Raw genomic sequence first — 27335 nt, forward strand, 5'->3', positions numbered from 1 at the left:
AGTCATTGGATCTGTGGTTTATGACTATACCAAATTTTTTTCACTGAGTTCCTCTTTCAGTTCTTCTTGCCGGGTCACAAGAATGTATACAAACATTGTGACAAAAATAAATGTCAAGAGTTGCTTTGTTATAGGGTGAGTAACAGGCAACTGACTTATTCAATGTTGTAACTTTTCAAGGCAGTCATAACTGGTTAAGTCAAAGGTAGTAAAAATAGAAATAAATGTGGCTAGACAAAAGAGGAAAGGTGGTTTCTATATTGATACCACAGATCAATTGGAGCCTAGCATGGGTACAGTGCAACCAAAATTAAGCTAAGCGCTTTACATTTTCACCTGTTACATTTTTAGTCTACCCTTTATTGGAGTAGCACAGGATTGCTGGTGCTATTTTAGCCACACAACCACCGTCTGAGATATACTGGCACAAGCTCACCCTTTTTTGGTCCATGGATTGCCAACAAACCTGGACACGAGTTCAGAAGTCAATATGTAAAATTGGGCATTTGAAGCCTTTCATAGCATGGAGGTAAATAACATCACCTGGTAAATAACAGCCCATTTAGCCTCTATTCAAGAGATGGGGTATTTTTTCTCCAGGCAGCTGGCAGCCCTGTGGGTGAGCAGAGATTGTGAACCATTTTATTTATATATTCGATTTCTCTAATCTTTCTCCAACTCTCTAATCACAGCACCACACTAGAAAAGTCAACTACGTACCCAATTGCCATCTAGGGGTCTGCAACCTGTGGCTCTCCAGATGTTCATGGACTACAATTCCCATCATCCGTGGGATGGGATTTGTAGTTCAAGAACATCTGGAGAGCAGCATGTTGCAGACCCCTGACTGAATGTAACTTTTTGGTGCTTAATTGTACCTGCAGCCAGATCCACAGCGATATATGTATGTACGCATGTGACATCAAGTTGCAGCTGACTCATGGGGTGACCACAGCAAGGGGCTTGCAAAGCAAGTGAGAAGCAGAGGTGGTTTGTCAACTTTTTCCTCTGCAGAGCCTTCCTTGGCAATCTCCCATCCATCCACTAACCCTGCTCAGCTTCAGAGACCTGTAGTATTATGGGATGGTTCAAAAGGGAAAAGAAACAGGATTGTTGTCGACTCAGTGTTTATTTTATATCTTACCCTGCTCTTTACAGCACTGTCTTTTCCCTTGAAACTTCAGTTTTCTGCATTGTTTATGATATGTCATGTCTGATACCTTTTTCTTGCACGTTTTCTAACTTTGTAATCCCAACCCTATCTTTTGTTGGCCACCTTATGCTGTCTGAGTACATTTTTTATATCATAAGATCTACCTTGAGCCTTAGCAAGTAAATAAAGTAAATGCAGAAATAAATAAATGAGTTATGTAGAACCCGAGAACGATTTTATGAGCTGAGTGGTGAAAGGAACAGAAATGAAACCAGCTATGATACAGCACAGTTTCTCAACTACAGCTCTCTCTTCCACTGATATAAGGAGCTGATGGTTGCTTTAGGTAATGTTATTCCAAAAGAATAGAATTGGCCTATTGTATACTTTTGTAAACAAGTTGGCAGGGAAACCATTAAAATTAGTACAAGTAGCCAGTCTGTTTGCAGAATAAACATTACTTGACCTTCACATTCATCTGAATGCTATTGTTTGAAGAGTCTGGGGATCGAGGCTATAGGACAATGGTCAGCGCCGCCACTTTTAAAGGTTAGCAGTTATCTGCGCAGCCATGAGGGGCAAAAATCTTTGTTCAGTTAATCTTTCCCAAGGAAGAGGATTAAAACGAACTTCTGGCAACTTTGCTTGGGAGACAAAGGATGTAAAAATGACTTCAGCAAAATGAAAGATGTAAATTCCTTTTCTGTAGCTCCTGTGGTGATGTGTGCCTTTAAGAGTTTAAGCTGATAGGTGGAGTTCAGAGACCTGGGAAAAGCAGTTCGAGTTCGAGCTGAGACTTGAGAGAATTAAAACTATGGCCCCTTCCGCACATGCAGAATAATGCACTTTCAATCCACTTTCGCACAAGACTTTAATATTTGAGGGTATATGTTTGTGTGTACTGAAGCTGCATAATACACACAAAACTCTTTTCACACATAAAGGCAGTTGTGCAAACTGCCAGTACATTCACATTCTCCCAGTATTTGAGGTGGGGCTCCAGGAACATAACACCTGAAAAGGGCTAACAGTGAAGAACTGAACATGTCACTGGTGGGCTGAGGAAGGCATGGGAGTAGCACCAAAAAAGGATTATACCTGGACTGGTCCTGGTATGGATATTGAAAACTACACCATGGAACTACCCATCCAAAAGGTAGGGGTTTCTACCTACTCGGGATTCTCTAGATGTACAGAGGATTTTGATGGAACTACCTTGACCTGGATAGCCTGATTTCATCAGATCTCGGAAGCTGAGAATAGTTAGCCCTGGTTAGTATTTGAATGGGAGACCACTGAAAAATACCGGAGTCGTGATACAGAAGCAGACAATGGCAAACCACCTCTATACGTCTCCTGTCTTGGAACACCTTACAGAGTTGCTATAAATTCACTGTGACTTGACAGACAACCAAAATCAAAACCCACCAAAGATTAAAAATCTAAATAGATCTGATGAAGGCAAAGCAGGCTCCAGGAAAACTGCTGACTGGAGCAGGTAAGGCAGGAGGGATCAACTTGCTTAACCTCCTAAGAGTTTAGAAAGTCCTGAAGGGGGAGGTTTTGCAGAGTTGGTTTTTGAAATTGTTGAGATTCTCTTCATCTTTCTCCCCCGCCCCTGCCCCCTGCCCACTTGATCACAATGAAGCTGCCTTCATGTGATCTGTGTCCATGTTGTCTACTCCTTCGGTGACTCTCTGGAGCTTTTTCACATCACACATTATCTGATCCTACAACTGGGATTGCCAGGGATTGATCCTCGGACCTGTGGCTTGCCAAAGAGCTCCTTTATTGCCAAGTAAGCACTACAGCCCCACCCGTAGGTGCCAGTTAGTAATTTAAAAAATCATTTATAAATGCTTTTAATAAATGCATAAATACATAAATTACAACGGCTATTACCAATGATGATGGTTATCAATATTTCGGAATGTAACTCCCAGGGGCAAGGCCACTGCAAGCCAACTTGCTCTGCATTTTGTGGGAAATATGTTGCTCAGGGCAAGCAAACAGAGGAAACAAATCACACTAAACAAATCACACTAAAAAACACACATAAATTTCATTTCAAAAGGGTAGCTCCCAGGGGCACGGAGACCACTGCAGTAACAGTCAATTTGCTTTCCACTTTGTGGGGAATATGTTGCTCTGGGCAAACAAACAAAGCGTAAATATCGTTTCAGAAGGGTCTCATGATATTTGCCTTTTTTAACAGTGCAATTCCATGCAGAGTTATTCCAGTCTAAACTCATTGAAATGAATGGGGTTAGACTGGGGTATCTTTCCTTAGGATTGCAATTTCCATGGGAAAGGAAGACAAACGCTCCCTTAAGACGCCTCAGCTGTCAAGAACGACCCACACATTGGAATCTGAGGCAGGGCTTGGAAGGGCCGCTCTAGCATTCGCACTCTATGGAGATCTTTTTCCCCACGCTGGCGGCTGCTTTTTGAAGGCGACGAATAGAGGCGCGGTGGCTAGAGCGGTCGCGGTGGCTCTGTGGGACTCGGGCGGAGCGCTTCAGAAAACGTTTCCGGATTTCTAGGCCCGTGGCGGACTGAGGCGTTGGAAGGGGCTTGACAGGAGGGGCTGGAGACCAGGTAAAAAGAAAGGGGAAAGGCTGTAGGTATTAATAGCTCGTACGACAACCTGGAGAGAGTCGTTTTCGTCCTGTTATTGCCTCGGCGGTGGGAAGCGTGACCTGTGGAATTTCTGCCTGTGCAGGTGCTCCCTTTTCCTGATGAGTTGGGCAGTCTGGTGGGTTTGTGAGAGCAGACGTCAGGAGGCCTCCCCAATACTATTTTTTTTCTTGGCAATGCTGTCTTCAGGTGGAAATCCAACAGGTTTTGAAACCTTGGCTGACTTTCCCTAGTGAATTCTTGTCTGCTGCATAGCTTTGGGAATCCTCTCTGGGCACCAGAATCTTGTGGCATCTTGAAGATGTGCCAAGTTTTATTCTGGTTATCAGCTTTTATGGTCTGGAGCTCCCTTTGGAAGATGGTTTGAGGGGACTTCTGTCTGTTCCTGGCTTTCCAAAAGTGTCCCTTGGACAAGAAAGATGCAAGAAAATTATGCTGGGGTGGAATTTTTACTGCAACCGTCTGGGATTATTTCCTAGGAATCAAGAATGCCTTTCCTACCCCCTGCAGATCATGTTTCAATTAAAATGGAAGACTGGGCATCTTTAATTCAGTTCTTAGAATGTTTAAATTAGATTGAAAATCTCTGTTTGTTCTGCTCAGAAAATGAGGGAAATGTAAATTGGTAAGATGTTACTGTGTCTAGTTAAACATTCTACAGGATTATTGCCTGAAGGCAGAGATATTTTTTTCAGGAAAGGAAACGTTGCAGCCCTAGTTCCCAGACAGAAATCCAACAGGTGAAGTTTCTAGGACTTGGTCTCTGCTGTTGCATATTTACCTCAAGGTGAAAAGATCCACATGCAACTGCTTTCACTATGGTACAGATATGCAATGGTAGATTCATATGAGAACAGGCCGTCCCATATGCCTGATTCTCCTGGTGCTTAATCTGGAAGAACTGGCATCCTGAGAAGCTGAAACTGATAAAGTCTTTGGGCTCACTCACAGATTCAGAGAAAAGTGCTAGATTGGAAAAAGCAAATGCTCATGGTACTGGAAGAGGAAGGCTCCTTCCACACATGCAGAATAATGCAGTTTCAGTCCACTTTCACAATTGTTTGCAAGTGGATTTTGCTATTCCACACAGTTTCAAAGTGCATTATTCTGCATATGCGGAAGGGCCTAGTGAGATGGTAGTTCTGTCTATTGCTAGGCTGCCTTACATCAAGCAGCTGAACTGGAGGGGGAGAGAGCATGGATTCCATGCTCTATGTAGAGTGACTTAAGGATCCAGGTATGTTTAGTCTGGAGAAGAGAAGGTTGAAGAGTGACATGACAGCCATGTTTAAATAGGTGAAGGGATGTCATGTTGAAGAGGGAGCAAGCTTGTTTTCTGCTGCTCCAGAAACTTGGACCAGGAGTAATAGATTCAAGGCACAGGAAAAGAGATTCCACCTAAACATTAGGAAGAACTTCCTAGTGGTAAGGACAGTTTGACAGTGGAATACGCTGTTGGAGTCTCCTTTGGAGGTTTTAAACAGAAGTTGGATGGCCATCTGTCAGGGCTGCTTTGATTGATAGCAGGGGGTGGATTTGGTGGCCCTTTTAGTCTCTTCCAACTCTATGATTCTATGATTGTTTGAATGGCACCTTCTGAGATGACAGGCCTTAATAAGGGAGGGAGGAATTGGAGTCTGTATTAGGCAATAGGCATCAGAAATCCTCTTTGTTTATGGGAAAACCTGAAGACCTCAAGCTTTGAGGGCGTATGCCTGCTGAACAGAACTTGTGTTTCCTGTTCTTTTTCCATCTCATTAATTGTGTGGGAAGAAATTGGGGTTTCTGAAATGGCCAAGATTCTTGCAAATACGGGGAGAATGTAGTTGCTTGTAGCATAGCATCTTGGTGGAGCAGGGTGGAGTGTCTTTTGTAACAGGAATCTGTAATGAAACGAAAGAAAAGAAAGCAAAAGAATCATGATAAACACCTAATTTCTTTTCCTTTTTAAAAATTGATTACAACCTACTCCTAGACCTTCCTTCCCTCGAGCTCCCTGACAGGGTTTTGGATTCATGTTGGGCTCTGCATCTAGCTGCATCCACATTGCATTTTTATTTTCCATTGTGGGGAGATGGGGGAAAAATCCATTCATTTCCTGGTGCTGTAATGTTTGGGTTCTGTTTCCAATCTCAAGTCTCCATATGACTTTCAGGTCTCTGCCCTGGCTGGGAAAATACTACCGAGGCAATGTGCACAAATTCTTTAATGCGTGTTATTCAGCTGACTGGCTGTATATTTCTGCATGGTACCCCTCTCTTTTCTTTCGTCCATTAATCTCAGATTTTGCTTGGCTTTGCAATTCTGAAAGCATTTTAGGAATGCCACACGGATCTGAGACTTCCTGCTTCCATCTGCACCCAGAGTTTCTGACTTGAACTACAGGATGGAGAGCTTGTCAGCAAAATTCAAGGTCCTTAACACCCTGCCACAGAATTGGCTGTTCTCCAGTTCTTGTGTACGCTTGCCTGAGTCTTAAAATAGTTATAAAGAAAGACTCGATGAAGCTCTCTTTGTGGCTTGCGTTCAACTGTGTTTCTTTTTTGGACCTGCCAAACGCTTCTGGTTTTGGCGTTTAAACTGCATGGGGCTGTTTGCTTAGTTCAAACTGGCTGCAATCATAATTTGCCGTTCCAAATCCCAGACAAGCAGGATTTGGAAGAATGTAGCTTAGATGTCTGAGCAGGTCTTAAATCACTTTGGAATTATAGATGCTACAAAGTCTGCCAGATGGTTGTTGCAGCTCTCCAAGGGGCTTGTATTTCTTCAGGGGTACTACTGTGATTGCGCTCGTGAGAATTTTTTAAAAATATAAATCAATAAATAAGCAGGAAGTTTCAAATGACAATTTGTTTTTAAAAGATGTATGCAACTGTATTTGGGCGTGTTTCCTTCCCCAAACCAAACTGCAGTGTCTCAAATTGTCAAATGTCCCCCCACCCCAAACACACACACAGTGGAAAATCTGGTTTTGTTGGCTGAGATCAGCTTCACAACTCTTGGAGTCTGAAACATCCAAAGCCTAGATGCACACTTCCATGTCAGGTGGAATGTTTTTTCTGTTCAGATCCCCCCTCCTTTTAGCATATTTAATTGCTCAGAAGAATGCATTTCTATAAAATATTTATATCCAACCTTTCCCCAGTGCCTGATGTGGACTGTTCTGTTTACAGAAAGAAGATTTTACGCATCACTATAGCATTACGATAGTCTACCTTCTAGGTGCTCTGACTTCCCAGCTTTTATTTTAAAATGTTAGTCACTTTCCTAGCAAAGATACGACTTTCCCTTTATAGCTGGGCAAAGAAAGTGCTAGAGATTTGTACTTAAAAAAAATGAAACCTGAAAATTCAGAGAAAGATTAGTATAACACTGAAGCAATATATCAAATGCTAGTTTAGCAACGAAAAAGTCCTCTGGTGGTGGCAACCTTTTATTGCCTATAAACTAAGCTGTGGTTTGGAAGTCATAGAAGGAGGAGGAGGAGTTTGGATTTATACCCCACCTTTCTCTCCTGTAAGGAGATTGAAGGTGACTTACAAACTCCTTTCCCTTCCTCTCCCCACAGCATACACCTTGTGAGGTAGGTGGGGCTGAGAGAGTTCCGAAGAACTGTGACTAGCCCAGGGTCACCCAGTAGGAATGTAGGAGTGCCGAAACACATCTGGTTCACCAGATAAGCCTCTGCCACTCAGGTGGAGGAGTGGGGAATCAAACCCGGTTCTCCAGATTAGAATCCACCTGCTCCTAACCGCTACACCATGCTGGCTCCCACACAAACCATAGTTTGTAATTTCAGTCATCTGAGACATCTTGACAAGTCGCTGTTCGCTCAATCTCTTCCTGGGGTTGGGAGAGCATGAGTCCAAAGACTTCCTGGCTCGTACCATCAAAACCAACCCCTTTTGTTAACGCCTAATGCAGCCACTATGTTGGATTCCACATGCTCTTCAACATGTGAAAGGGCACTTCTGCACGCCACAAGGAAAGGGGAATTAAGTCTGAAGATGCTCTTCAACTTGTGCAAATGAACGGTTATGGAATCTAGGAAGGAGGAGAGGGCAGCGGAGGAGTAGTAGTTTGGATTTATATCTCCCCCTTTCTCTCATGTAAGGAGACTCAAAGGGGTTTACAATCTCTTCCCCCCCCCCCCCCAACAAACACCCTGTGAGGTGGGTGGGGCTGACAGAGCTCTGAAGAACTGTGATTTGCCCAAGGTCACTCAGCTAGCACGTGTTGGAGTGCACAGGCTAATCTAGTTCATCTTATAAGTCTCCACAGCTCAAGTGGCAGAGCAGGGAATCAAACCCGGTTCCCCAGATTAGAGTGCAGCTGCTGTTAACCACGCTGTCTCTCTTATTATAATGTTGATTGTGCAAGCAGTTTCAGAATACTGCTAATGGCTGTTTTTGTTCAGTTTGCATTCTTTGGATCAAACTCATTGTTTTTAGGGTTACGGGCAAAAGCGGTCTGTTGACTCTTATTCTGTCCCCAACAAACTTAAAAAACTTTGCATAACGGTTTTCATTTTGCAGCAATGGGAGAGGGATGTACTCAACTACCCATAGAAGAGTTTACTTTTATTGCATCTGAAGTAACAAAAGGAAATGACCCGGGTTCCTTCCTGCTTTTTCTAGAGGGGCCCTCTTTTCATAATGGGATTTTGATTTTATGACATTCCTGGGGGTCTAAACATTGGACCGAGTGGAGTCTGAGCTTGATCTCTGTGTGCACTTGGAGTGTAACTTTCAAAAGTCTGTGCTCCCGTGAGATCGGAAATGTGTCGGTACAGTACATGTAGTTCAGAAATCCATCTCTGATGACCCATAGTTTACCATATTATGTAATGGCAAAATTATGCTCGTTGGCTCTCCGAAGTCCAGTTCAAAAACTTGACATTGTTCTAAAAACTGCTGTCTCTTCTGAAATTTCTGTTTGGAATAAAAATAAACTGCTTTTTGCTCCGTTAAGTACACAGATTAATTCTGCTTATTTCTTAACATTTGGATTTCTATTGTGTATGATATACCTTGAGATCACCAAACAATAACATGCCTGCTTTTTTAGCTGAAATGTGAATCTTGAAAGGTCAAATTATATGCAGCCAACCCCATGCAAGAAAAAACAACTGGGTGCTTCTGACTTACAGCCCAGTCTATTGGGGGCGGACAGTATTTGGGTGATGGGGCACCAAGAAAAAATAAAGAGGAAACTTATTGTCCCCACTGAAAGGGCTGGGGTCTGCAACCTGCGGCTCTCCAGATGTTCATGGACTACAAATCCCATTAACCCCCTCCAGCATGATGCTGGCAGGGGATGATGGGAACTGTAGTCCATAACATTTGGAGGGCCGTGAGTTTGACACCTATGGGCTACACCTACCTACTTCTGGCAGAAGTCTATGCTAGCAAAAGGGGGCGTCCTAGGCTGGCTCTTCTCTGTGGAAGCTGACTAAAATCAACTTTCCCCCTAGGAGTGCCCCCATCAGTGCTGGCATGGGCTTTTTGGCAGAAAAGCAATGGTGCAGCAGCTGCAGTAGTGTCCAGGTAGTAACAATGACACTGTGCTGAGATCATGGCCAGTTGTACAGCCTTTCAGTGCCCCCCGCCCAGGGACTACACTGTTAATATGGTCAAGTGGCACCCTAAGGACAAACACATGGAAATGCAGAGATACACAAACAAATTTAATTTGCATAAAGCAGCTAAGCTGCATTCGTGCCTGCCTTTCCCTTAACACAGGGAACAACCAGGCTGCTTTATTCAGGCCAGCTGCATGGATGTAAAAGAAAAGAGGCAAAGAATGTCATCGGAGGCTTCTTGGCAATGGCGTTCCTCAGCCTGAAAGGGGGGAAGTGACCTTAAGACAGACACCTGTGACTTCTGGATGCAGGTGCTTCCCTGTTGCTTTCGGACTGTCACTGCTGTTGGCAGGAAATGGTAAAATGTAAACAGCTAAAAGTAGAAGGAGAAAATGGACAGATCAATACTACAGTTGACAGAGCCTATAAGTAATGGCTTAGAAAAGAAAGGGTGATGGAAAATCTGCAGTTCCTCTTGAAGTTCCTTTTTACCAGCCGACAAATACGCAGAGGTGGCTTATTTTCAGTTTTTTTCTTCTGGATTAACTCTTTATTGAATCAATAATAAAAATACAATATTCCAAAAATGCATTAGAAAAGAGAGAAAAAAGGCAGGCAGTCTCCTATCCAAGTTCCAACCAGGGCTGACCTTGCTTAGTTTCTGAGATCTGAATATCCTGGGCCATCCATATATAAAGCTCAGATCTGGATTGCTCTGGCTAGTCAGATTTCAGAAGCTAACCAGGGTTAGCTCTGAGATATCTCAGGGCTAACTCTGGTTAGTTTCTGAAATCCGACTAGCCCAAGGGTAGTAGAACACTTTTAACACTTTCAAAAGAGCCATTTTGGACCGTCCGTTTTCCTACGGAAAAGCAGAAAACACTCTGGAACCGCAAAATGAATTTTTTGACATTTTAAAATAGCGATAACACACTTTTCGCTATTACATGAGGGTTTTTTTAACCTTTTACTCCGCTTCTCATTTCTGAGAAGCGGCGATGGATGCGCCCGCCCTGCCTGCCTCGCAGGGCAGGCAAAGGTCGAGAAGCCGTGGGCGACTCGGCCTTGCCGACCGCCCGAGAGAAAGCACCACCCAACCCTGCTCCCAATGGGAGGCGAGGCAGGAGAGGGGAAGCCCACGGCCCAGCTGACCGTGGGCAGTTGGTGCGCAGGGCAGGCAAGGATGGGGCCGGTGGCTCGTGGAGCCACAGTGCAAGGGCAGAAGAGCCGCATGCAGCTCTCAAGCCGCAGGTTCCCTACCCCTGGACTAGCCTGAGTGTGTGCTTGTGTGTGCTCTGTAAGTAATAGAGAGGGGCAAGTGCTCCATGTTGCCTTAAAGAAAACAGATAGTTTAATACCATCCTTTACTTTATAATTCCACTGCATAACAAATAACCACAACCACTTTTATTAAGCTATGGAATTGTATCACTTGTGAACTTTCTTATATGTATGGAGCAAGAAGTGGGGTTGGGGATGCACTTGGCCTCCCTGGGCTACAGTAGCAAAACTGAGATGAGTTCCTGGTTTTGTGAGTAACCGTCTAATACATAGGTGTCAAACTTGCGGCCCTCCAGATGTTATGGACTACAGTTCCCATCATGCTGGCAGGGGATGATGGGAACTGTAGTCCATAACACCTGGAGGGGCCGCGAGTTTGACACCTATGCTCTAATACATTCTTCAGTTTCAGATAACAAGCAGCTTACTGCATTTATTTCTTTTTCTCCCCAGGTTCTGAAGTTTGCAGTGGAGAAACATGTCTCAATCTGGTGAAAAAGTGAAGGTAAGTGGAAGGAAAACTTAGAAAGGAGTGATCAGTTCTGCACATTGAAATTTCTCAAATGGTTATCCTTGATTGGGCAGAAAGGCACAGTGTAAATTTTGCAAATATCGAGGAGTGTAAAAAACTATCTTACAGCCAGCTAGATTGCTTAGGGCAATATTGTCTATTCTGACTGGAGATAGCTTTCAGACAGAAGGTAGGTTTGCAAGAGATTCTTTTACCTGGGGAAATATTGTGTATGTAACCTGAGAGCTTTTGATATACCAGACTTGTGCTCTGTGGCTGATCCACGGTCCCTGCCCTTTTCGTAGCCCATCCAGCCATTCCTGATGGTACCCCCTGCTGACTGCAGAAGCTGGCTAACTTATCTATTTGTTCCACAAAAACTGAAAAGTAATATGCAGAACTGTATTCCTCCTTGTACAGGAAGCGTACTTCTATTACTTATGCAGATGTGAGAAAACAAAGTGCAGGGCCGGTCTTTCTTGGTGCTGCCTTCTTTCTCCCCTTTCAGTGCCCGAGCTGTGCATACCATATTGGGAACGCCTGCTAAGAACGTTACTTAGCTAATGAACTAACTTGTTAATGTGTTAAAATATTTATCTCCTGCCTGACCATTTAAAATGTCGGAGGCAGCTTCAACGTTTTCAATACTTTCGTTCTCTTTTAAGGAATCACGCAGCTGAAAGTTTGTTGACTGTTTCTTTTCTTATGAGTTTGATGTGAGGTTTTCAGTGTATGTTAAATGTATCCTAGAGAATGTGCTGCCCACGCTATTGGCAAGGTGGGGTCTGATAGTTTGGCAGCTGTGGCTTTCATCAGTCATCTTCTGCTGCCTAGAGTGAAGTAAACAATATAGCTTTGCTAGAGGTGCCTGGAAAGGAATATGAGCAAGCCAAGCCTCAGGAGGGCCAGGAAGATGCACATGACTTCCACGGAGAGATGGACATTTACTGGGTGCAGAAGACATACCTCTCTCTTTTGTACAGAATCTGGGCGTGAAGGAATACGATGTGCAACTCACTCTCACCATTGCTGCTTTTGAACATCCAAAGCTGTCCTTTTCTTTGAGATCTCTTTTAATACCACGAACTATTTCACATGCTGTGTGCTTTCACTCCGCAAACTTCCTTTTTGATTCACGTTTTTTTTTCCCTTGTTGCCTTCTCCCCCAGTTCTCTGATTCTGCAGGATATGTTGGTTTTGCTAACCTCCCCAACCAGGTCCACAGGAAGTCTGTAAAGAAGGGCTTTGAGTTCACCCTAATGGTGGTTGGTAGGTGTCTCTTCTTGTTATAAATAGTTGCGCTGTTATCTATTATCGGTAATTAAGTCTGCATCTGTCAGTATCAGCTTATTTTGGTGAAAATCTGTTGCCCGAATTGATGTTGACAGCTGGTTTAATCCAAAGATCCTCTTTTTGACATTCATCCCTGCATCTGTTTATCTGTGAATAATCGGTTATCTCATTAAAGAGGCCCAGCTGTCCTGCAGTGTAGGCTGGACTGATGTTTAACAGCATCTTTTCCCTCTGCTGTCATCCTGCCTCACCCTTACTGGAGATTGTTTTCCCTTGTATTCCCACATGTTTTTAAATTTCAAGCTGCCTTTAAACATGTACAGATGCTCCCTTTACATGCTTTTCTAGTTTCTCTTTTCGCAGAGGCTTTTTTCTGGCTTTGTGCAACTCATTTATTTATTTATTTTTTCAACTTGATATACCACCCATCCCCAAAGGGCTCTGGGCGGGGAACAACACAAACAGATTACATAAAATCATTAAAACATAATTATCATAAATATCAATTAAAAACAGCGAATACTTCCTAACCTAGGCATCCCACAAAAGTCAGTGCTTACCATAACTAAATCTCTCCCAGAAAGAGAGGAGATGATAAAACCCGATGATATTAGGGCTCACGTGGAACAAGACCCATATGGAACAGTGATGACAACTTCAGAATGACAACTTCAGAATGACAACTTCAGAATTCTTTCCTGCCGTTCTTTTCTCTCTTTCTTAATTCCGTGCAGTTATACAAATTCACATTATAGCAGTACAGCAAATAAAAAGAACAAAGCCCTATTCCTGAAACTGTGAGGAAGAGGTACAGTGGGGACAGGAAGGAGGTCTGTAACTTGGAATAACAGAACTGAAATTTGACAAGCACCCAGTGCACTCAACGTCTCTTAACTATTGGTAAGAATTAGATAGCACTCCAGTGACTCCTAGCTTCTTTTTTAGAGCTAACCAACATAGGATCGATTTTTGTTTAACACTAGCCCTGGTTAATACAGACCAGAATTAACCTACCGGTACTTGCTTCTAACCAAGGTTGCAAACTCTGATCTGAGGTCATCCACGCAGATGTAATGTGCTGTATTATTAGTTTTGAAAAGACAAGGGAAGTGGAATTTTAGAGGTGTGCACTGTTATTTCTTTGTATTTTTAGGGTTCGGCTTTAAAAGACTTGGATATTTTCAAAGAAGCCATAACCCCATGCCAGCTATTTAGACCCCTCCCCCCCCCCAAATTCAGATCTTTTAAAGCTGAACCCAAAAAATTCCCAACTGCAGAGCTGAATTTAAGGATTGGTTTCAGAGGTGGTGGGGGAGAGAGAGAGCCGAAATCCCAAAATGCCAAAATGCTTTTCAACTGTTCTAGGATTTGGCTTTGGTTGGGGGGAGGGGTTTGGCCAGAAAAAAAAACCCCTGGGAAAAGCTGAAATGCGTGGGTGGAGGTTGGTTTGCTCAACTCTGGCCAAATGTACAGCTCTGAGTTTGTGTCTGTGAGGTGCACTTGGTAACCTAAAACTTGGCACTGGGCTAAGAAGGGTTAGATCTAGATCGGAGCTAGGAGATCTGGTGAAGTTCTATGTTCTCCCCAGATTTAACTTTCTGGATGTAATCTAGACTAGGGATCCCTGACTTTATTTAGTCTGCAGGCACATTTAAAATGTTAAGAAAGGGTAGCAAGAACCATCCACAGAATGGCTGTCACGGGATGGCAGGACCAGTTCTTTGCTTTGGGAAAGAGATGCTGTTTGATTTCAGTTTCCAAAGAAAGTGGAGGGTTTGCTTCCTGCACAGCCACAGTTTCAGGCAGAGACATAACATGGTGTATGTCTATGGGTAAGCTGAGCACATATGGCTGTGCTGTTCATGCTTTGTGACTCAGTTGGTAAGGAGCAACCCAGAACTTCCTGTCCCTCCTCCCCACTTTTGAGTTCTGTTCCTAAATGGGCACCAAGCAACACATTTTGGGGGCAGCAAGGGAAGTTGCTAGTGGCTTCCTAGTAGTTTGTGATGCCATCTAGGTTCAATATGGTACTGTTGGAAGGCTGTACCAGTACCATATCCAGTGCTAAAACCTTCTCCGGCTCACTTCCCTCTAGTCAGCTATGGGATGTTTCATCCGCCCTGGAAAAACTTCGGAAGAAGTTTAATCATGTAGGAAAAGACCTTGCAACATGGAAGAGGAAACTGGATTCTTCTGAGCAGAGAGGCCAGTTGTGAGATTTTTCAGCCAGGTGAACGTTGTGCTGGCATGGCAGTCATTGAGTTGTGTTGCATGCACAATGTGTTGTGTGAAACACATGTCGCTCTGGCCCATCAGCTTTCAACTTCAGTGGTGGTTGCCACTTTTCATTCCCCGCAGACATTCCTGTTGCTTGGATTATGATAAAAGAGCCTCAAAGGTCTGTTTGGTTTCCCCAAGTCTTCTTTTAACCAAAGCAAAAGGGGTTCAGTTCTTTGAAAAACTGGGCTATTGTTTGGACCAGAAGACCTAACACATGAATTGAGGTACAAAAAGAGCCCATAGTACAGTGATGGATTTTATGCTTTGCATGCAAAAGGTCCTATGGTATTGAAGTCCAGGCTTTTCAGGATCATCCCCCAACGTGTCCAGGTAAAGAATCTTGGATAACAGGTCTGGGAAAGAGTTACTGCCCATCAGAGGAGGCACTAGTGGTCTACATCTGTAGTCTTCAACCTGCGGGTTGGGGCCTTTGGATAATTTATGAAGCCCCATCTCCTGCGCCATGAATAGGTACTACCATAGAGTTACCATTTTTTGCTGCCTTTTCAGAGGACTTGCTCCTTATGTGGAAGCCTAAGAGAGAAAACCATGCCTCTTGTCTTTGCATTCTCACGCACTCATGAGAGGAGCCGACAGGATTGATGAGAGACAGTGGTTGGAGGGAATCTTTCCACCGTTTGGATTCTTGGTTTTTTCTTCATTACAGCACACTTTTTTGGCTAGGGCAGGGGTAGGGAACCTGCGGCTCTCCAGATGTTCAGGAACTACAATTCCCATCAGCCCCTACCAGCATGGCCAATTGGCCATGCTGACAGAGGCTGATGGGAATTGTAGTTCCTGAACATCTGGAGAGCCGCAGGTTCCCTACCCCTGGGCTAGGGTTTGCTGAACCTTGTCCTGTTGATCTACTGCCTGTTGATCTACTGCCCATGGGCTTGACCTGGACACCAGAGTTACAGCTCTGCCCCATCACATGATTCTGATGTCATATGACTTCCTGTCATGTTCTTGCAGTTCAGCATGCCGTATGCTCAGTAGAAATGTTGAAGGCCCCTGGGTCTAGCTCAGGGATCTGCAATCTGTGGCTCTCCAGATGTTCATGGACTACAATTCCCATCAGCCCCTGCCAGCATGGCCAATTGGCTATGCTGGCAGGGGCTGATGGGAATTGTAGTCCATGAACATCTGGAGAGCTACAGGTTGTAGACCCCTGATCTAGCTCAACCAGTGGTCTGATTCAACATATAAAGGCTCAAAGAAAGTCCTGTAGCCTAGAATGATAGAAGCTTCCATTGTGGGTATCACCTTAAAAAACAAAGAGGACCAATGTTACGTTACTTTGCAGAATATGTGGGAAATAAGGTTAAGTGGGTAAATGTACTTTTTCTTCAGTTGATGTCATTTGCTATCATGATTTATCTCAGCGTGTGGCTTGATGCATGAATGTGTTTGTCCAGTTAACATGAGGCTTGACAAGAGTGTGGAGGCTTACTTGAAGAAAATCGTGCTTAATTTTGTCCCTTTTGCTTTCTAAAAATAAGTAGTTTACATTTAGAATTTGTGTGGTTCACAATGCACAGGCTTGTTTTTCCTGTTTTCTTTCTCAGTTTGCTTTAGCAAGGCCTTTGATGTTGTCATCTTTTAAACTTAAGGTGGATGTTGGCAGAAAAAAGTATCTTTACTGCGTGATGAACTGCAACATACATGAGAAAGGGGCAGATTTTGTGTTTTAATTGAGTGATTTTCTGCACAGGTGAATCTGGCTTGGGAAAATCCACGTTAATCAACAGTTTGTTCCTGACTGACCTCTATCCTGAACGTTACATTCCTGGAGCTGCAGGTAAATTGTGCTGTTCTGAACCATGTGACTTTTGACCTCTCTTGTCGTACTTGCTTCTGTTTTCCCAAAGGTTTATTTCTAAATTTTTGTCAATAACGGACCTTTTCAGTAAATAAATATTCTAGCCTGTACCTTTTGTATTTTGTTATAGAAAGGGCTTGTTTCAGATGTCTGTTTGTCCTTATCAATAGCTTCTTATCGAGAGATGCATTAGACCAATGATGGCGAACCTATGGCACGGGTGCCAGAGGTGGCACTCGGAGCCCTTTCTGTGGGCACGTGCACACAGAGTTCGTCATGTGAGGGGCAGAAAATCATCCCCCCACACACACACATCTAGGCTGGCTTGGGCCACTGAGAACAACGTGCGCACCCCGCGGTGACCAGGGAGGACAAGGCAGGGGGGGCTGATGCCCGGGAGGGTGCAAAGGAGGCAGAGATGCTTGAGAGGCACAGAGCGGTGCGCGCGGGATTTGCTGGAGGCTAGAGCAGGCTGGCCCCTACTCAAGTGGGTGGGGTGAAGGAAGAGGGAGTCAACCGTTTTTTTCTAAACTAAAACCTCAGCATTCAGGTTAAATTGCCGGGTTGGCACTTTGCAATAAATAAGTGGGGTTTGGGTTGCAATTTGGGCACTCGGTCTCAAAAAGGTTCACCATCACTGCATTAGACAGAAAACCACAATCGGTATTTCTGGTGCCTTCCTTTGCCTAAGAGAGCCAGCGTGGTGCAGTAGTTAAGAGCTGTGGACTCTGATCTGGAGAACTGCATTCAGTTCCTCACTCTTCCTTATGAAGCCCGCTGGGTGACCTTGATCCAGTCACTGATCTTTCAGAAAACTCTCGTCAGCCTACACAGAGGCAGGCAATGGCAAACCACCTCTGAATGTCTCTTGCCTTGAAAACTCTAAGGGGGTCTCCATAAATCACCTGCGACTGGATGCACTTTCCACCACCATCTTTGATTGGTTGAAGTAGCTAAGTGCACCAGTCATTATCCTGCATTGTGATTTATATGTCTTATAAGTAGAAGACTGATTTGGAAGGTGATATCGGAGGGAGCGATAAATTAAACCAGGCCAGGATGCAAAAAAACCCCATGCATCTGTTTTTGCATGCCAAAGACTGCTTTGCGCTTGCCTTTCTGCAGTTGCAGTGCTGGGTGCTTGTCTGAGAGAGTGGGTAGCGGCAAGAACAGAAACCAAGAAAGGATACAAAAATAATTCATGAAATGCAAATGCTAAAACCGAGACTTAGCCATCTGTAAACATCTGTAAACATCACGGCAAACATTTGTCCTCACTGGAGCCCCGGCAATCCACCAACATAAATATATAGATAATGAAGTTTAATCAATCCAATAATCTTCTCAGCAGTAAACTCTCTTAAATAACCAGGTTTTCCCTGGAGGGAAGAGACCTGATGAACAGTGTCAGGGAAGCTATTCCATAATGGTTGAACAGCAACAAAAGCAATTGAGTTTCAGGGCAGGACTCCCCTCTGGGATAACTTGGTGGGTGGATCCAAGAGGAGCCCTAGGTTTGCCGCCGGTGGCTGCAAAGCAGGCAGCCTGTATGCATGTGCCAGAAGTCTTTTTTGGGAGAGCTTTTCTTTCACCATCTGTCCCCAGAAAAGGCTCCCATGTTTTGTTTAAACTTAATTGGATTTTGAAGCATCATTTTGGAGATTGGCCTGAGCATTATCCAAAGGAAAATGGCAGCAAGTACATGCATGATAATCTCTTCCATTCACTCCATCAAAACATGTTTCAACATCCATGGAGAGTCCCCAACCTTTTTTCAAAAGAACTTGCTGACTTGGGAGTGTCTGTAAGGCAACTGGTAGGGAATTCATTGTTGTCCAGGTTGGCACCCCAACCTGGCTTTTGGCCCGAATATGGCAGCTGCCCTCCCTGACTTAGTTTGCCTGGAGCACTTTCACTTTTGATCGGTCTCAGCCCCTAGCCTGGCCTTGCTGCCTTCCAGGCCAGCCAAACCAAGCCCAGTGCAGCCTGCCCTCAACAACCTGGCTGGCTACTCTGCACCCAGAGCTGCCAACACTGAAGTCTCAAGCAGCTCCAACTAGTCAGACGCTGCCGCCAAGACCAGGGTCACGTGGGGATCCCCACCCTCCTCTGACCTCACATTGTTCTGACAGTACTCATGGAACCCATGAGGACACAATCAGGTGCTGGAGTCGAGACTACGGGCCTCTTGGCAGCAGCTGATGATGTCATCACCTGGTGCCAGGGAATCAGTAGCCTTAGTGAAGATTCAAGAATTTCTACCTGCTTGGTATGGACATTTGGCAGGGATCAGGATTGTAGCCTATGATCCCCCTGACTGGGGCTGCTTGAAAAGAGACCTGCAGGGCCTGGGACAGACCCAGAAAAAAATGTGTTGGGGTAAGGAAAAGGTCCCATTGAAGCCCAGGCGGCAGAACTGAGAAAACATGGAGGGAAATATAAGAGGACTACTTAAGTGGGCCATAGAAGAAGTTTAGTAGAGGCCACAGGTAGAGCAAAGGTGTAAGCCTTCCTGGAGGGATAAAGTTGCCCTTGGGTGTGGTAACCCTGGACCATCTGACCCTTTTTCTGAGACCTAGGGAGCCCCTAAAAGAGTAAGATGATGGCAGGGGGCAAGAGGATGGCAATGTGGTGGGGGGGAGGGGCACCACACTTAGCCACAAAAATCCAGGTTTTCTTAGATCCTGCAGATCCCTGTGATGCAGAATAGTGACCTGCGGCACAACAGTCAAATCTCTGCTCCCTACGTGAGTTCACTTCCTGAATTTAGCAGTTTCTTTCTGTCTGTCTTGTGTTTCAAGCCTAGAATGATCTTGGTTGCCCGCTATTTGAGTAAAAATGCACTGTTTGGTCATGCTTTTGGCTTCATTGACTGGAAAGTGTTCACCTTTTAACTTTTTTCCTCGCAGAAAAGATCGAGCGAACGGTCCAAATTGAAGCTTCCACTGTCGAGATAGAAGAGAGAGGGGTAAAACTCCGCCTGACGGTAGTAGATACACCGGGATATGGAGATGCTATTAATAGCCAAGACTGGTATGTTTCTTTAGCTGCAATGCTGAATCGTCACAAGTTATCCCTGTTTACCATGTTTTGGTGGTGGGAAGAGCAGAATGTAACTAGCAGTAACAATAGCTGCGTAGGTGTGTATTATAGGTTTTGGTTTTTGTATAAGGCATGCTTGCCAATATCCTCCTTGAGTTGTGGTGCCCAGAATTGTACACAATAAGTGGATGGGGAACTTGGCCTAGTCAAGCCCCCCAGTGCTCCATTGTATTTTGGAGACAGAAAAATCAGCTGGGGAGGAAAGCTTTCCAGTTGTTTGTTTTTCCTAGCAGCAGTTCCTTGCAGGCTCCCCAAATGGTTGTAAATAATTTCAGTAATCGAGCAGCGGGAGATCCTGTTTTTCTTTGTGCATGGATATTCATCAGGATGGATACCATTGACCAAAAGCAACCAGGTTTTTATTGACGTTGGATGGAAAGGCACAATTCAGTGAGGAGCTGCATGTCATACTATTCTGGCCCGCTCAGTGTTGTCCCAATTTCCAGTAATGCACATTCTCCAGGTACTTTTCCAATTGTTCTGTGTCGGAGCGCTTTCTTCATATTTTGTAAACTTGAACTTCCTTGTGTTGGATCTCAAAGTCCTTAAGCTGGACGATTATGTTGCGAGAAGCGCTTCCTGTTGATTGTATTCCATGGTGTTTATTTTTTTGGAAATGTTTCTTGAAGTCCTCTGTATTTGAATTCCCACCCATTCTTTCCTGGGGGGAAAGGAAGAAAGCAAGCAAGGTGGTTCTGTGCTCTTCCTTTGCATTGCTGCTGTTGTGCCATCTAAAAAAACCCAAAGGGCTGTACAGAAACTGAAATCTTTCCTCTTAATTTGGAACTTCCCCCCATTAGTGTGTATGTTAAACTATTGCATATGTGAACACTCAGGTGCTTGAAAAGCTGTTTCTAATGCTTGCATTATCTAGTAGCTAAGTTCCTTGGAAAAGTTCCCTAAGCCAATTGTTTCCATTTTCTTCAATGCACTTTGCAGCCAGATTTTACTGTGCGGAATAGCAAAACCCACTTGCAAACGATTGTGGAAGTGGATTGAAAGTGCATTATTCTGCATGTGCAGAAGGGGCCTACTAAGCCCATTGTTTCCATTTTCTTCAGACCCAGGACCCACCCAGAAGCATAACTTGCACTGTGGAATTTGTTTTCATGACCTCGGATGGGCCAAGGTTAAGAGGTGTGTTTGGCTCTGCAAGCAGAAGGTTCCAGGTTCACCCCCCAGCATTTCCAGTTGAAGGGTCTCTGATAGCAGGCAGTGGGAGAAAGGCCTTTCTCTGCCTTGAATTCTGGAGGGGGACACTATAAGTCAGAGTAACTGCTAGAGGGACTGTCAGTATCTGGCGGCTTCATGCGTTAAGCTTCCCCGCCCCTGTGCTGTAATGTAGAGAAATCAGCTTGGTATGCGAAAGGTTGTTGTTGTTGTTGTTGTTGTTGTTGTTTTTTTGATTTGATAGACCGTCCTATCCCCGAAGGGCTCAGGGTGGTGTACAACAAAATAACAACAAACATAATAAAACAAATCGAATAACCCCAGTTAAAAATACAAAACCTTAAAACTATTTCAGCGGCATCCTTCAATAAATAGTTAATAATTAATAATAAGGGGCGTCGGGCATTACACCCCAGTGGTCAAATCCTGGGAGTGGTCAAATTCTGGGAGGGGGCTGGCAGATGGTCAGATACACAGCCAGTGGACAGGGCAATGAGAGGGGCGGAATCAGCAGCCGGTCTCCCCAAAAGCCTGGTGGAACAGTTCAGTTTTACAGGCCCTGCGGAACTCCCCAAGGTCCCACAGGGCCCTAACTGCTGGAGGAAGAGCGTTCCACCAGGTAGGGGCCAGGGCAGTAAACGCCGCGTTAAGTCCCCAGAACCTGCAGTTAAATGATGAGACGGTATCAAAGGCCTGTGTATGAATATGGTCTAGTGGCTGAGAGCAGCGGACTTCAGTCTGGAGAACCGGGTTTGATTCACCATTCCTCCACATGAATGGCGGACTTTAATCTGGAGAACCAAGTTTGATTTCTCACTTCTCCACATGAAGCCTGCTGGGTGACCTTGAGCCAGTCACAGTTCTTCTGAGGTCTCTCAGCCCCACTTACCTCACCAGGTGTCAGTGCAGGGAGAGTAAGGGAAAAGAGTTTGTAAGCCACTTTGAGAATCCTTTCGGTTGAAAAAAGTGGGGTATAAATCCATTCTTCTTCTTCTTGAAGAGCTTCTTTCAGTGACAGCAGACGGTAAGGACCTAGTCAAATAACAGTAAAAACATTGGGCAGGAGGGAGGGATGACTGAGGAAATGCCAAATGAAACAAATAAGTCTTTGGCTACTGGTGGAAGACAGCAGCAGAAGAGGACAGGTGAAGGAAGAGTTCCAAAGTTTTGGAGCCATGACCAAGAAGGTCATCTTCTGGGTTTCTACCTGCCTAATCTCTGAAGGCAGGGGCACCTGAATCATTAGAAGATTATTGTAGTGGTTGGGTAGATTTGTAGGGGAATTGGTCCTTCAGGTTAGTTAGTTCCAAGCCATCTAGGACTTCGGAGGTCAACACCAGTACCTTGACCTAGAAACAGACAGGAGTCAGTGTGGATGGGCTGACTGGGGTGACAAGGTCCCTGCCATCCACTCTTAGTCAACAGTCTGGCTGTAGGATTCTGAACCAGCTGGCATTTCTGAACTCTTCTCAAAGTCAGGCCTGCATATGAGTATATATATGTACTCATCCCATGTGGCTGGGCCCCAGGATAATGTAATCACCAAAAGAAAGCATTATGTACATTGTTTTTCAATGAACCCTTTGCAGCTTATTACTTCAATGAAGTCATTTTAAAGTTGAGAAGCCATCTGAGTGTATTAAGTCTGTCTTGCCAATCTGTGTACAGAAATAGGAATATCCCCTCTCTTTGGTCCCATTGTGCCCTGTTTCAGCTTTCCGAGCTGCCAACCATGCCCTCTCCATGTTTTGGCTGCTTCCGGTTTCATTCCCCCCCCCCCCGCCCCCCCGGGATTCTTTAAGACAAAACAAAACGCTGATGACCTTGTTTGCTGTTCTAACGTTCAGAACAGGATATGATGTAATTTAGCTAGCGATAGTGTTGCGGCGGAAAGCAGGTGCTTCCCGGAATCTGGACTAAGGTACAATGCATTACATTTTTGATAGGAAAATGTTGAACAGTAATGATTGCTTGAAAATTGCACGTAAGCAAATTACAGTGCTGCAGGAGCTTCAGGCACAATGCCTCCCCCCTCCCTTTCATATTCTGTTTGAATATTACCGTCTGTTTTACTATTCTTACTTTGATTGGACGATTCAGGACAATCAAAGGAGATGGTACTGCTGGAGCAGTATGGTGGGTGCAAGATTGCTCTCCTCTTGCCCTGGGCATTCCTTATATTGGAAATAGGGGGGGGGGGGGCAAATACTTTCATCAAATAATTGTGCCCAGGTTATGAAGAGCAGTGATGCTGGCCCACTGTACTAGCAGGGAAATTCACCAAAACTCCCTATCATCAAAGGCTATGTACGTGCAATGGGAATTGTGTAGACTCCACAGATCATATCCTGCTCTACTGTCCCCTTTACGCCGTACCTAGAACCAAATATTTATCAACCCTGCTGATTAAAAAAGAGCACGTGTCTACTTTACAAAAGATTATCTTTTTATTTGACAGTCCCAGCAGCAATGTAAATGATGCAGTTGCCAAATTTCTTGACTTGTACATAAGCCAGAGCTCCAGGAGCAAAATCTGAACAATACCTTCCTCCCCCTTCCCCCCCTCTTTTTAATGTATAAAATTCATTTTATTTTCTTATGGCAGTTTTTTTCTTTTCTTATTCAGTTGAATTAACCCTATGTACACAACATTGTATTATTACTATGCCAGTAAAGGTTCGGTGCCTTGCCTTGCCTTGCGTAAAGGAGCTGACTGAAGTATGACTTGGGAAATCCTCAATTTGAATCTCATCTCAACCATCAACTTAGTAAATAGTCATGACCTCTGTCTTAGGCCTTCATCTATGATTTGTTTTCTGCCGTCAGTTTATGGCACGCCTGTATGGTTTTCAAGGCAAGGGGTGTTCAGATTGTCACTGTCATCCTCTGTTCTGACCATGGACTTTCTTGGTAGTCTCCTATCCAAATACTTATCAGTGCCAACCTTGCGTACCTTTTGAGCTCTGACAAGATTGGGCTAGCCTGGGCAATCCAGGTCAGGGGTACAATACATCTACAATCAGGATGAATAATACTGGTCTACTTTGTAAGGGCGTCGTAGGGATAACATCAGAGAGGTGCTGTGAACAATGCCGTGTAAATGCTGCTAAGCAGAATGCCTGTTGTGCTGTGGTTTGATCTTCTGGTTGTACTTAAATACCCTCTTTCCCTCCTTAGTTTCCAAACTATTTCATAATCCTTTGCTGAAACAGGAGAGAAGAAGCTCTCCTTTGGTACAGTTCGGTCTTTTGTGGGTTTGCAGCTACCGTCCTGAAAGTTTTAGGTGAAAACAGTGTCCAAATATCTGAACTCTGATTCAGAGTGGAGAAAAGCCAGCCAGCCAGCCAGAAATTGAGCATGCGGTGAAATTAATCATCCTAGTGAGAGTCCCGTCCCCCCCCAGATGTCTATTTTATTGCTCCTGAGCTTCAGAAAGGAGATGACTCAGGCTTAGTCAAGGATTCAAAAGTCTTGTCACCAGGGATGTTTCCTCTGCACTTGCACTGAATGGGTTTATTTTTGCCTGCGTGGAAATTCTTATCCGAGGCGGGGGAAGCTCGCAATCTGCTGGTAGAAATGTGATAACTACACAATAAATGTAATGACAGAGATTGGCGATTATTAACGTTTCGGCAGCAGAAGCCCTCCAACAAACAGCTCTGATGAACTGAAGGCCTGTAGCGAACATGTGTGCCTCAAAGCACACAAAAACTATAAAACAAGACATGCTGCTAGCAGAAATTTGACAAAGCAAAATGTTATCCTCACCTGGTCTTACATTTTTTAAAAAAAATAGATACCAGGTTGAGAAGGAAAAGGGTTCTACCCTGAGCCTGGTGCCCTTTTTCCACTAATGTACCCAAACCACGGTTCTTTATCCAGATACTCTCAAACAGCTGAGATTTTAAAATTTTATTGAAAGGAACAAGATCTACCAGACCACGGCCACACAGCCCGGAAAACCCACAACAGCCAAACGATATAAGGCTGTTTAGCCCAAGGCAGATGAATCCTTATGAATGGATGGATCTCTGTAGGATGAATTGAAATGAATGAATTTCCTTTAGCATCATGTCAGGGTTTTATAGCATTTTCTCCTCTAGTCCTTGAAGAGGGAGATGACATCCCACCCCCCCAGCATTCTTGATAATTAAAACCTATCTGGTTTAGGATGTGGCCAATTTCCGTTATCTAAACACAAACACAATTTACAACTTTAATGAGGGCCAAGGGATCACATTGTTTATGACCTAGCAAGACCAGATGTTTGCCATACTAGATGGAAGATCTCTGAGTAAACTTAGAGGAATATATACACTTTCTTCACACAGGTAAATAGGTGCAAAGAAGGAATTCCGCAAGCCAGGTGCCATGACAAAAGAAGATCTGTTTCTGGCACCTGCTCTTTTCATGTTAATCAGTGGTTGCTGGTCATGGTGACTGAAGGGAACCTTCACATTCGGAGGCAGAATATCAGTGTTAGTAAACAGCTTTGAGGAAGGCTTTGTCCTCTACACCTGTGTGTTGGTCCTCCAGGCCATAGGTTGGCCACTGCTTGACACAGGATGCTGAACTAGTCGCTTCCTTGTATTGTCGAAGGCTTTCATGGCCGGACTCAACTGATTCTTGTGGACTTTCTGGGCCGTGTGGCTGTGGTCTGGTAGATCTTGTTCCTAACGTTTCGCCTGCATCATAGATGCCCCCTGGAAAGACCCAAGTGCCAACTAGCTGATCAGTGATCACATTTCCCTGCTGTCGTATTTCCTTTTTTCTTCCATGTTCTAAAAAAGGCAGCCGAAGGCTAGAAAACTTCCTGAATTGCGTCCTAAAAGGGACGAACTTCCCCGTTGCTGTGGCTTGACAAAATGCTTAAAAGCTGATTCATTCGAGAGCAGATTGTCAATTAATAGTTTCAATTTTGTTGTGACAAAGCAGGCTGCCGTGACATTTTGTGTAATCAACAGTGGCATATGGGGGGGTGGGGGTGGGGTCCTAACATGCCGAGCCTATGGATTTGTGTGGGCTGGAGAAGCATCAGCTGTGATTTGAGCAACTGCAACTGAAGCATGACTGTATCGTCATGCTCTGCCAGTAAATGCCGGTTGTTGCCCCTTAATATCCCATGCACTCCAAAACTGAGCCAGATAACACTTTGGATGTGTTTCATGTAAAAAACTGTGGCTGGAATTTCTATATAACTGTCAAAACCTATGTCTGAATGTAGCAGAGTGCAGTATAAAGATGACCTCCTGAGTGTGCCTTATGTGAGCTCTTCTTCCTTTGGGGAAAAAAATTCACTGCTGAGCAAACCAAATTCCTGTTGTCTTCTTGCAGTACTATTGAGCATCTCTCTACTATTGACCTGCCTTGAAATCAGCAGAACTGGAAACTGCTGTTTGTTTAGAATGGGAATAATTGCTTGGGTGGGGATGATCTATTTATTTATTTATTTATTTATTTATTAAATTTATGTACCGCCCGATCCCCGAAGGGCTCCGAGCGACCCTGTAGGTGGGCGACCCTGTAGAGTTTTTGAAACAAGAGATGGACAAAAGTGGTTTGCCATTGTCTGCCTCTGTATCATGACCTTGGTATTTTTTAGTGGTCTCCCATTCAAATACCAACCAGGGCCGGCCCTGCTTAGCTTCTGAGATCTGACCAACCTCAGCCATCCAGGTCTGGGCAATTGTGCAGGTAGATCTTCATAAAATCTGCTATTTGTTCGCTCTAGTACTATTAGCTTAAGTCACCCTTTCCAGAGTAACACAAAGAAAGAAGACAAACCTGCAGCTCAAAAACTTAGTATCTAAATTGAGGCCAGGGGAGCAATGAGAAAACTAAAGCGTGGTGAGAGACATGTATGGAGTTGAACACCTAGTCAGGTCATTGGTTTCTCAACATCTGAATTGTCTACATGGCTCAGGGGCATATCTACCAGAAGGACATGGGGGGGTCTCGCTCCAGGGGCATCCAGGCCAGTGGCCTGCAGCTTGCCAAGTTGCTGGGATCTGGCACTGGCAACTTGGCAAGCTGTGGGCCTGCCACCCCCACCCCCCCGGAGCGAGGCAGGCACAGCCTCAACTCTGATGGAGGCAGGCAGCAGCTGGCCCTGGGGCCCGTCAACTTGGGTAAGGGGGGGGTGGCGGCGCCAGCGCCAGAGCAGGTGTTGCTTTGGGCGTCATTTCCCCCTGCTACACCTCTGACTTGGCTCGCAGCAGCAGATTCTCAGGCCAAAGGACTTTTACATCCTCATAACCTGATATTTTAAATGGGAGATGCCGGGGATTCAACCTGGGATTTTCTTTGCGCGGATCGGATGATCTACCGCTGAGCCACAGTCTTTTCCCTGAGATGGACATGTTCATAACTTCATTTCACTTGGGGATGTAGGAGTAAAGGGTTAAACCAAAGGAGGTGGGTTTGGAGGAGGAACAGAGGGACAATGTTTCTTTAGTAACTGAGATGTGCTTCCTTCCTTGACCAGCACAACAAGGGGAAACTTAAC

The 27335-nt window shown here is 44.6% G+C and overlaps 1 protein-coding gene across 3 annotated transcripts in view; it reads left to right on the plus strand.

The window, feature by feature from the left end:
* The first annotated feature begins 3618 nt into the window (after positions 1-3618).
* LOC125442803 (septin-2) overlaps positions 3619-27335 on the plus strand; it is a 59530-nt gene continuing 35813 nt past the window's right edge. For 2 of the 3 annotated variants that reach the window (XM_048514516.1, XM_048514515.1), the window contains exons 1-5: positions 3619-3751; positions 11106-11157; positions 12333-12432; positions 16451-16537; positions 19468-19591. In XM_048514516.1, coding sequence (XP_048370473.1) covers positions 11131-11157; positions 12333-12432; positions 16451-16537; positions 19468-19591 — 338 coding nt within the window. In that variant the 5' untranslated portion in view covers positions 3619-3751; positions 11106-11130. Of the gene's footprint in view, positions 3752-3810; positions 3876-11105; positions 11158-12332; positions 12433-16450; positions 16538-19467; positions 19592-27335 lie in introns of those variants that run through there. The other variant, XM_048514518.1, reaches the window with a different exon arrangement.

Source organism: Sphaerodactylus townsendi, linkage group LG13, assembly GCF_021028975.2.
Source record: "Sphaerodactylus townsendi isolate TG3544 linkage group LG13, MPM_Stown_v2.3, whole genome shotgun sequence".
NCBI classification, from domain to species: domain Eukaryota; kingdom Metazoa; phylum Chordata; class Lepidosauria; order Squamata; family Sphaerodactylidae; genus Sphaerodactylus; species Sphaerodactylus townsendi.